We start from the raw sequence: 10000 nt of genomic DNA on the forward strand, positions 1-10000 counted from the left end.
CTCTGTTTTACCAATACAGAAAAAAACCTAAACATTCATTAAAGCTAAACTTAGGCCTAAAAACTCTTGTTAAGGTCTAATTAGGCCTAAGGTTATCTTTAACGAATGTTTAGGTTTGTTCTGTGTTGGTAAAACAGAGACCTGTGAATGAGACCTGTGACCTGAGACGTCAGTGTTTTGTACCTGCTGCACTGAGAACAAGATTGTTGAATGAGTATCAAACCTCACCAACTCAGCTATGGTAATTGTATACAAAGTGGTTGTACCATCTATAACAGTCAACTGGAGAAGAGAGGTGGACTGCTGAATGACCTTTAGACTGTATTATTCAAAAATGTCTGACTCCAACCAACTAGTCATACTTTTGTTACTTTTTTGAAGGTTCACAAGTTACTCATTTAAAACAGGTTACTCATAGTCTTAACTTGTTTGTGAACTATCTATTTGGGTGGGGTACACTGTGTTATTATAGCTTCACTATGATATACCGGTACCTGATTTCAGTCAATGTAACCATGTTCATTCTGGTTTGGTCTTGTTTTTTCCTTTTGTCATTTCCTTTAATTGTACATAAGCAGCAACCAACTTTTGCTGTTGTACTCATACAGTGTATTACAATTCATTACCGGTATCTCTTAGTTGTGTAATCTAGTGAGTTTTATATTCTGTGTTTATATGTGCAGAGCTTTTCTTTTTTTCTCCCAAAAGAGTGTTAATACCGGTAACACGATTTAATTTTGCAACCACAAGATTATTCTGCGACACAATGATGAAAATCAGTGCATAATAACGAGTCAAATTTCTCAAAGACTATCAAGTGTATCATCTTGTACACTGGCCAACTTGGCTGCAATGATGTCAGGTATAACAATGTTAGTATCACTTGTCAATATGACATACCTTTGTCTACAAGTGGTTCAAAATCAACTGGTTCTGTCTTTGTGCTTTTCTCAATACATAGGTCTTTAACTGTAAAAAAATGGACACTTTGTCACTAATGTACGTGAATCAGGAGTGGCTTATACTTTATTCCCATGATGATGAATTTTACTGACTGCTTACCATTTGAACAGAGGATTTTAATGTTTCCTATGCTCATTAATGTGCTGAAAGTAATGATGAATTCTTGTGGAAACAATCCTGTTGTTGGCCAAAATGTATCAAGACTCCTGTGTAAAGGAAACAAACCAAACTCTTAGGGGTTCTTTTCAAAATTTCCAACGACAAGCATCCCCGTCCTCTCTTTATATGGAAGTCCCCCTCCCCGGGCTTCAGATAAGTTTGTAGGATCTAATAATAGCACTGAGCACCACTGTGAAGACAGGGTTACCTCACTGTTCAGCCCAATGTACACATTAAGTCTAAAACTTGTGTTTTGGAATACTTTGCCTTTTCTACATTATTACTTATGCCTCAATTTGTTAATGCATCAGTAGGCAAGTTCAATATATCAATATTCAGAGGCTGTTATAAGGTCAAATTTCACGGCTCAGTTCTGTTTTCTTGGTCTCACAAGGGAGATTTCTAAAAAAATAATATTCAAGCTTAATTATTAAGCCTCGTAGCCATGTGTAAATATTGATGTATCAAAGGTGACCTATTGTTTTCGTGTCCTGTTGTTGCCATGGCAACCATATCAACATTATACTGTCATTGAGTACAACTAAGGTTGATTTCATTCAGAAGTCAAAGGAACGGACGATTCCATAGATCTCGGGAGTTTTTTCCATCTGGCGACTAAATAACGCTTGAGAGAAGTAAAATGCCCAAAAAATCTGGAAATGATAAGCTTGTTGCAAAAAGATACGAGCATGTAAATTATACACAGTTCATACCCATCAATTATGTTCTCTGGTGGATAATTTTCATCATATGATGTTGCAAGGGCAATGGTTGCTCCAGCACTACTTAAGGCAACATCAAACATATCCGTCAGTGTGAAACAATTCTTGGCACCGAAGAAAAGCTGTGTAAAATGAGACCAAGTTCATTTCACCTTTTGGTGAGTGGTAAAGAGCTGGGACGAGTTTCCTTATTGAGCATATGTGGCTGGAGGGTACACGCTGGTTGGCTACAGGCTCGTTCACAAGATGGAGAAGGAAGAGTATGGAAGGAAACTTGGATGGGAAATGTTCCCTTTAAGTACGAGACAATTTTCTTCGACATTCCTTGATTTTGGGCGCAATCGTCGTGGTTACGAGGGGGAAGTGACAGATGAAAACAGAGATGGAATGAAAGCTCTTTTGAGTCCTTTTCTTTCGAACAGCAACGATGACTTCACATCTCGCACATGTAAATGCAACCCTCAAAGCCGACATTATTTTGCAAATATCTTGTGGGACTTTGCCAAACGATGTTCTACAGTTCATTCTCAGCAAAGACGTCGAAGCTTGGAATCTGTTTGCCCTCCATTTAGAAGGGAGGTCCAAGGAAATGACAATTGCATTGGCAATATTGGTGTTCCTGTGTACGATGATAATGATGATGATGTGGTTGGTGGCTTTGCCAATAAAATTACCGAAGATCTTCAGTTTAGTTCGCAAAGAGCAGATCCGTCTTGCAATTCATTGCCTTCAGGTGGCAGTGTACCTGTTGACAATTTGATATGTTATGGCCAAAATACCGTGGTTTCTGAGGAATGTACACCTGTAGAGGTTCTATGTAAGAAAGATGCCAAGATGGCAAATGATCATACTTGTTTCTCAGTAAGCTCAATTTGTGATGAGAAATATCCTGATGAAATAGAGTGTGAGGACCCGTGCATCAAGCCATTGCCTTGGTACAAACAAGTTAAGCACAGCAACAGAACAATTTCGCCCTCTTTGACACTAAATATCAATTTGGCTGTTCTGGAGTCAGTTCTGCATAGCAAAGAGAAGGCATCGAGGAATTCTGAATTTTATGATGCGGCTGTATGTGGAAGGATTGCAATTTTACAAGGTCTCCTTGAGGAGGAACCCCCATGTATAACTGTTGTGAGAAGTGAGGAGGTTGGAGTGTATGATTACACTGAAGGGACAGTACAACCAATAAGCCAAAGATGTTACCCAGAAAGTGATCTGGACATCAAGGTATTTTAACTTTACAATGTGATTTTACATGAACACCATAATGTTTTATAAAATACAAGGATGGCACAGTGGGTTAGTGCGCGGCCTTTGTGCAAGAGGTCCTGAGTTCGATTACTGGATCTCGCATCCTTATTTGGACTTCTTTCCTTTCCGTGTAGCTAAGTAGCTTTAAATACCCGTAAAACGGAGCACTGATGGAGAGGGGGGAGTAAAATGAGCGCACCGTCGACCTCAGGTTTGTCAGTTGAATTACTGTTATGAGTTATCAACGTTAAATATGGTTACTTTACTTTACTTTACTCTGTGCACCAGTGGCCCAATTGGTTGACATCGGGCTGTCATACAGGAGGTCGCGGGTTTGAACCCCGGCCAGATCAACACTAGGATCTTAAAAGAAATTGAGGAGAAAGTGCTACCATTGTAATTTCATTTGCAAGTGATTAGACTTTCAAGTCTTCTTGGATAAGGACTGTAAACCGCAGACCCCATCTCACTAATATATCTTCTATGTTCATAAGTTCCCTGTGGGATGTTAAGAACCACACACTATTCGAGAATCCCCTGGTGTTGTAGCTGTCCTGTCCTCTCCAGCAGAAGTGGCCGGCTTGGCAGTGATGTCTCTAAAAAGACTTACATTGTATGAGGCCATCTAAGCAGAAACAGCCACAAGTCAAAAGGACTCTTCTGAGTGCTGGAACATGTAGATGCAGGTGTAGATGCTGTCTTAGCCCACACAATTTTCTTGTCATTGGGGAACCTCTAAGGGGCAAAAGGGTTATGCCCTTTAATTGAGAGAGGATACTGGAGACTGGTGTTAATAGGCAATACAATAAGATATATAGGTTGCGTAGCAAGTGTTTCTGTTCGAACGAAAGGCGTGGCCAGGTTACAGAAAATTATTTGGGGAGCTCTTTGTTCAAACAGGTATGTTTGCTGTGCAGGGTATAAGAGGTATAGAATGCATGGTTTTTTACTGATTGTAAAAGGATGCTTCTACTGGGACATTCCTTATTTCAAAGAACTCATCTTTATTATTTACTTTTTTTAAAGGAAGTCAATGATCCCTTGCTATCAAGTTCTGATTTCACTCTAAACCTCAGTGAATTTCTGGAACAGTGCAATAGTGTCCCCAATGCTTCATCACTTGAAATGATTACTAATCATGGTAGAATGGATATGGAGCACATCCCTGTGGCTTGGTTACTGACGTCACCTGCTTTGGGAGTGTCACTTGATTGGCAAGTGCACAAGCAAGTACTTAATTATCTTAAAAAACAGTCTTTGAAATTCAACGTCTCAGAGACTTACCACTGTTCCTCAGAGTGGTGCAACATTTTGGTGGTTTTAGATGAATATCGGTATGTTGAAACAGATATTCCACAACTTGAGATTTACCAGCTCTTTGTCAATGGAACAGTTAATCTTGTGAACTTCGACATTAACTAGGGTAAACCTTTCTATATTAATGCTAATTCTTCATTCATTAAATCCCCATGCTACAAGGAAGGATGGAAAAATGCCCTTTTGTAAGTCTAGAGTATCTTGTTTGTCCACCTTACAGTGAAGATATTGGTGACATCTCTTAATGTTATTACTGTGCAAAACAAACCTCGCTTACCTAAGATTGAGCAAAAAACGGTTTTGTAAACCAAAAAAATTTGACGTTTGCCCTGATTTCACCAAGGTTAGCTTTAAGATTAGGGCTAGGGTGATTTCTTGAGGCCTTAACATTTTTTTAATGTCGATGCGGGGTGAAGGATCCGAGTTGATCCAGTCTGACTTTTGTACCTGCCTTTTACTTAGGTTCATTTTGAGGATCCAGATGACATGACATTGTATAATAAATAGATGTTAATGTTGCCTTATCATGCCTGTTTGTCTTGGCAGATTGGCTGCATATTTTACCCTTGGCTTATTTAAAATGGTCTCGGTGGTCCCTTTCACCACAGCAATTTCAGAATTCGTTTTTCTTTACCTGTGCATTCACCTTTATCATGCGGCGGCCATTTTCGAGTCCATGGAGAATAAAGGCTTTGTCTTTGCATTGTCTTTGCCCGTCCAGCCTCACACTGAATGAGAGGTTCGATGGGCAAAATCTTTTGTTTGGACATTGAGTGATATGGGTCTATTGCATCCAGAGCTCTCAAGTCCTAAAGTTTCCAAAGAGTGAGATGGTTGCTGGAGATTTGCATCAAAGGCGCAGGTGTCCTATGTTTCTTGTGCCGAAGGCACCAAACAATCTGCACTTTTCAGATCGCTGGAAATGCACCATCAAGTCTGCCATTTTGGTTTTTTCATGCTGCTTGCTAAGAGAACCCATGTTATTTTGGTCTGCCTGAGCTAAAATATTGGCCTATAATTCCTATATTAATTAACGCGTGCAAGTCCTGAAGAAACAAGAAAATTGGTTGCCCGCAAACTGATTGAACATTGGCCAAAGTTCAGTGCCAGTGAAGGAAGGAATTCTTAATTCATAAGCACTTCTGAAAGCTTAAAAGGTAGAGTTACCTACGAGAAAAGTGCCAATGCATGGGAAATGCTCGTTTCGGCATGAGAGCCTTAGATTGCATCGAAATATGTGAGACTCGCACTCAATGCGTGAGACTTGAGAGCTCTGTGCGTCTCATAATAACATTTTTTTTTTGGAAAAAGAAATGATTAATGAACCCAAGCTTCTTTATACTCCATTCACACTAACAAGACATGTTTAATTAACCTGGGTTTAACAAAATGAAAATCACTCACAAAAATGTAGGACTCGCTTCTACATGAGATTCAATACATACTTTGATCTGTGCTAAATTTGTAGTCCACAAAAATCAGTATTCACAATTTAAAAAGAAAACAGTTTGACAGCATGTTTAACTAAACACCGTAAAAACATGTTTAATTCAAGTTTTGGTGTGAACAGGGTACTTTCCATTTTGCAATGATAAAAAGGAATGCATTATCAGTATTTATATATTTTATTTTACATTTTTGTACACATTAAGTAAACTACAAAAGTGTGGAGAAAGGGCAAGATGTAAGTGAACTGATTATATGCCCTTTAGGTTAAGCTATGCTTTTTTTTTAAGATAGCAGAGTTAACAAGAACAGGGAGAGGAAAAGTACAAATGAAAAAAGATTTGCAGAAATTAATGGATAAGAACTAATACTGCGCAAAACGATACTGGTAAAGTGCTCTTTTGAAAAGTTGTTTTGTTGCCTTGTGGTGTAATATTTGCACCCATTGTTCATCTTCGGTAGGTAGCTGCGATATCCGAGTCAGTCTGTTCTTCTCTCTCTCTTGGTATGCTAATGATTAATCAAATGTAGAGTATACACAGTTAAGTTTATGAATCATTTTTGATGGAATCAAAATTCAGGTCTTGAAATGCTGTTCTCCAGCTATTTCCTTTTATTGTGACAAAGCGTCTCGCTGAATTACTTTTAAGGGCATCTAGGGCGCGCTTCAAACGGGAATTTTTAATAAAAAACGAAAGGGAGATATTTCGAGCGCTCCGCGTTTCCCTCCCAACCAATTATGTTCCACTTTTACGGAATTTCCAATTCGCCAAAAAAAGGCGGGAATTTCTCGCCGTACGAAACCCAGCCGTCTCTGGTGAGTGGCGTCTGGCAGTCATATGTTGTCATTTAGTACTTCCCTTTTTTTGGTGCAGTTGCTTAATGTTGCTAGGAAATGTGACTTCAAAAGAGTATTATGAGCGGACCTGACAAAAGCAGGCACAGAAAAATGATAATTTTGAGTCGATGGAAAGTACGTGATGCCTCCGTGATGCACAATTAGCATGCTGTCGAATGAGATAAAATTTGAATTCCGAGGTGAGGCTTCTTGTTTCTATCGTCAAGTATATATTTTGTCTTCTCTTTACTGTTAAAATGTTTTTCTCCGTCTGTGCTAGCCGTTCCCCGTATTCATAAAGTGTGCATAAGCCAAAATTTTGTAATTTTACGACTGCTAATCAAACTTTAAAATTGATCGGCTTGAACTTGAACACGTGCAAACAAAGCAAGTTTCAAACTGTGAAAAAAGGTTAATGCGTAAATGGAAGAATCCTTTGGACAGAAAAAATGTGGGATGAATTGATGCGGAAACAAAGCAAGTTTCAAACTGTAAAAATAGCTTAAAGAGAATCCTTTGGTCATGCAGAAAAAGTGCAAGCTACTTTAGTACCATTATTTTCCATAGTTGCAGATGCACGTAATTATAATCAGAGAGTATAATATGGTAATAATAGATTCTATGCAAGGACTATACGTCCGATGTAGCTTGACGAATGCCACGCAAACAACGAACAATATTGTTAAGAAAACATTTAGGACCCGAAAGATTTCCTTCCGTGTATAGAGGAAGAAGCGTTTCCTGGGATAACAGAATGTTTCAGGCTAAAAAAGACAACAAGTTTTCTCTCCGGGAAGAAAATTTTTCCGCGGCAGTAATCATCGCGTGTGCATCTAAAAGGAAAAAAACCTTTTATCAAAAACGCCTTTGCTCGTTTGCGAACGCTTTGATGTTAATGTAAAGAAACTAAGTATTTTGCATCGACTAAAAAAATGACATTTTACTCGGCGTTTATATCTTTCCTCTTTTGGGGAAGACTAGAGTAGAGAAAAGCTCACGCGCCTTCTAGATTTTACAGTAACCCTTACCTAATTTTCTTCTCAACCAAATCACAACGCTTTCATAATAGGTGATGCTTCTTCTTAAATTCCCCATGCAATGATATGCATTCGCAATGGTAGCACTCGCTTTCGCTTCACTGTCGCCATCCTTTAAGATCTCGGCTATTTTCCTCCTTTTGGAGTGATAGTAAATGGCGCTTTCAAAATCCCTTTGAATCTCGCAGATATTACCAAGGTTATTGTAAAACCTTCCCTGGCATCTCAAATCTTGTGTTCCCTCTGCAATCGCTAATCCAGATTCTAAAAATTGGGCCGCCTTGTCAAAATCGCCAAGCCTTCTATAAACACATCCAAGATTGCAGTAAGCTCTTTGCAAACGTGGCAGAGAGCGCATTCGCTTGACAAGGTTAAAATTTTGCTCATAGTAATGTCTTGCCTTTTCAAATTTACACAGTTTGTAGTAGGCATGTCCTAGATCTAACAATAACTTTTCCCTTTCTGATTTGTTGCTCCTCTGAAGCTCTTTTTCCATCTCAGCGATCAAATTTTCCATGTCCTGTTTTGTGTACGAAACTGCTTTCATTTCGTCATCATCTTCATCACAAATGGTTGTTCTCAACCTTTCTTTTTCGGCGGCTCCGTCTTCTTGATTTTCCTCAGTGACGCAAAACGGAGTGTTGTCCTCTTTCAGTTTTTCTTGCCTGGAGCGGGTTTTCCTCCATTTTCGAAATTTGGAGCAAAGGCCAGAACCCATGTTGTATGTTGCCAAAGCTAATTAAAGTTTTAGATACGCGATCTCGTTAGATACGCGCTTCAAATGTCAACGTGTCTTGCCACCCGTTAGTTTGAGGAATTTCTATGCTTAATTTAAGTCACTGAATTTTAACGAGCAATTACTACATTTGCCATTTATTTGGGGGACAAAGAGGAATAACTGTGTTTTTATTACCTATTTTCCTCCAACTTACAACACTGAAGTTTCTCCATCATTTTATTTTTCAGTCGAAAACAAATTCATAATTCCATAAGGAAGTCCGACATTTAGCTTGCGTAATAAGCCTTTGCGGGGACTGATATTTGGGGCGAGACAAAAATAGGCGGAGGGGGAGGGAAAGATTTCCTTCCCTCCCCTCCCCTGCTTGGCTCCGCACCATAGTGGTTACCCACATTCATTATGCGTTTTCCAAATTCTTGCTCACGTGATCAGTAGAGGAACACAGTCACGAAATATGGCGACCTGGAGGTTGTGGGGAAGCCAGGGCCGAGAGCCTTGTTGAATTGCATTGTGGGATTGTTTTCGGGGACGCATTTTCATCATTGAGAGCGCGGTGCAAGAACTCAAGTTGCAAGAAAGCAATATACCAGGAACTGAGCTTCCTAAACCACCAGAATATTGTACAAGGGCAATTTTAAAACGATGGCTCGTTTGTAAAGTCTCTGTTTACGAGCCAGAAGGCCCATCAGGCCGGCGCTTATCTCCGGTTTCCGTAGCATGAAGCGACTATGAGTAATTCTACTTCCCCCTGGATGGGATGCTAGGCCATCGCAGGGCTACCTCCAGCATTTCGCCGGTACTCACTTATACACCTGGCTGGAGAGAGGCACCGTAATCTTGAGTAAAGTGTCTTGCCCAAGACCCGATCCGCTCGATCCGGAGTCGAGCACTCTAACCATGAGGCCACCGTGCCTCCCGATGGCTCGCAATTGTCCGGAAAGCGAAAAGATTTGATCATAAGCTCATAAGTTCTAAATATTCTACCCGAAGTAATTCACAAGAATATCGGAAAGTCTTTTTGCTTTGCAGAGTATACGACAATGGAGACACTATGAACGACGTTGAGTAAATAAACTCAAGAGTCCCACAATGCAATTCAATAAGACTCTCTTCCCTGTCTCGCACGCCTTGTCACGTAATATAGCATTAATCATAGCGCTAACGTTTATGCCGATCACCATGCTGCTTCTGTTGCAGCTTTCACAACTGCTTTTCTAACTACAACACGCCGCCCCGTCATCTGGTTCTGTTCATGTTCAGCCAGAGGGCATCTTTGCCGTAATCAGCAATATTCATCGCCGACCCTATCGATGTCCATTTGCTATTTACTGTTGTTTCTATTTATATTAATAAATTTAAGTCAAGTTTTAAGAGCATCGCAGTTATGAACGCTACTAATAAGCAGTAACGAAAGGAAAGCCTGAATTTTTCAGGCTTTCCTTTCGTTACAGCTTAAGTAGCGTTTATAACTGTGATGATCTTAAGACTTGACTTGTTTCTTTCCCGCAGTTCAAATGTATGTCCTTAA

The 10000-nt window shown here is 39.7% G+C and overlaps 4 protein-coding genes across 4 annotated transcripts in view; 1 reads left to right on the top strand and 3 right to left on the bottom strand.

Annotated features, from left to right (window-relative positions):
• The window catches only part of LOC137973423 (intraflagellar transport protein 25 homolog), a 3454-nt gene extending 1395 nt beyond the window's left edge, over positions 1–2059 (bottom strand). The window contains exons 1-3 of the mRNA XM_068820226.1: positions 1836–2059; positions 1063–1169; positions 901–969 (exon numbers count right to left, since the gene is read on the bottom strand). Coding sequence (XP_068676327.1) covers positions 901–969; positions 1063–1169; positions 1836–1927 — 268 coding nt within the window. The 5' untranslated portion in view covers positions 1928–2059. The remainder of the gene's footprint in view (positions 1–900; positions 970–1062; positions 1170–1835) is intronic.
• Positions 1950–7705, top strand: LOC137973420 (uncharacterized). Its single transcript, XM_068820220.1, has 2 exons — positions 1950–3071; positions 4122–7705. Exons 1-2 carry the CDS (start codon positions 2091–2093, stop codon positions 4515–4517), a joined length of 1377 nt encoding a protein of 458 aa, XP_068676321.1. The 5' UTR covers positions 1950–2090; the 3' UTR covers positions 4518–7705.
• LOC137973422 (tetratricopeptide repeat protein 28-like) lies at positions 6223–8588 on the bottom strand. The gene is made up of 2 exons (XM_068820225.1): positions 7725–8588; positions 6223–6368 (listed from the first exon to the last, which is right to left on the bottom strand). The coding sequence occupies exons 1-2, from the start codon at positions 8449–8451 to the stop codon at positions 6223–6225; spliced, it is 873 nt and encodes a 290-aa protein (XP_068676326.1). The 5' UTR covers positions 8452–8588.
• Positions 8589–9923: 1335 nt separating this feature from the next.
• The window catches only part of LOC137973419 (dystrophin-like), a 22719-nt gene continuing 22642 nt past the window's right edge, over positions 9924–10000 (bottom strand). Inside the window, exon 23 of the mRNA XM_068820219.1 lies at positions 9924–10000. This exon is cut by the window's right edge and continues 243 nt beyond it. The gene's annotated coding sequence lies outside the window, so the exon portion shown is untranslated.

This window comes from Montipora foliosa, chromosome 10 (genome assembly GCF_036669935.1).
Source record: "Montipora foliosa isolate CH-2021 chromosome 10, ASM3666993v2, whole genome shotgun sequence".
In the NCBI taxonomy this organism is placed as follows: Eukaryota; Metazoa; Cnidaria; class Anthozoa; order Scleractinia; family Acroporidae; genus Montipora; species Montipora foliosa.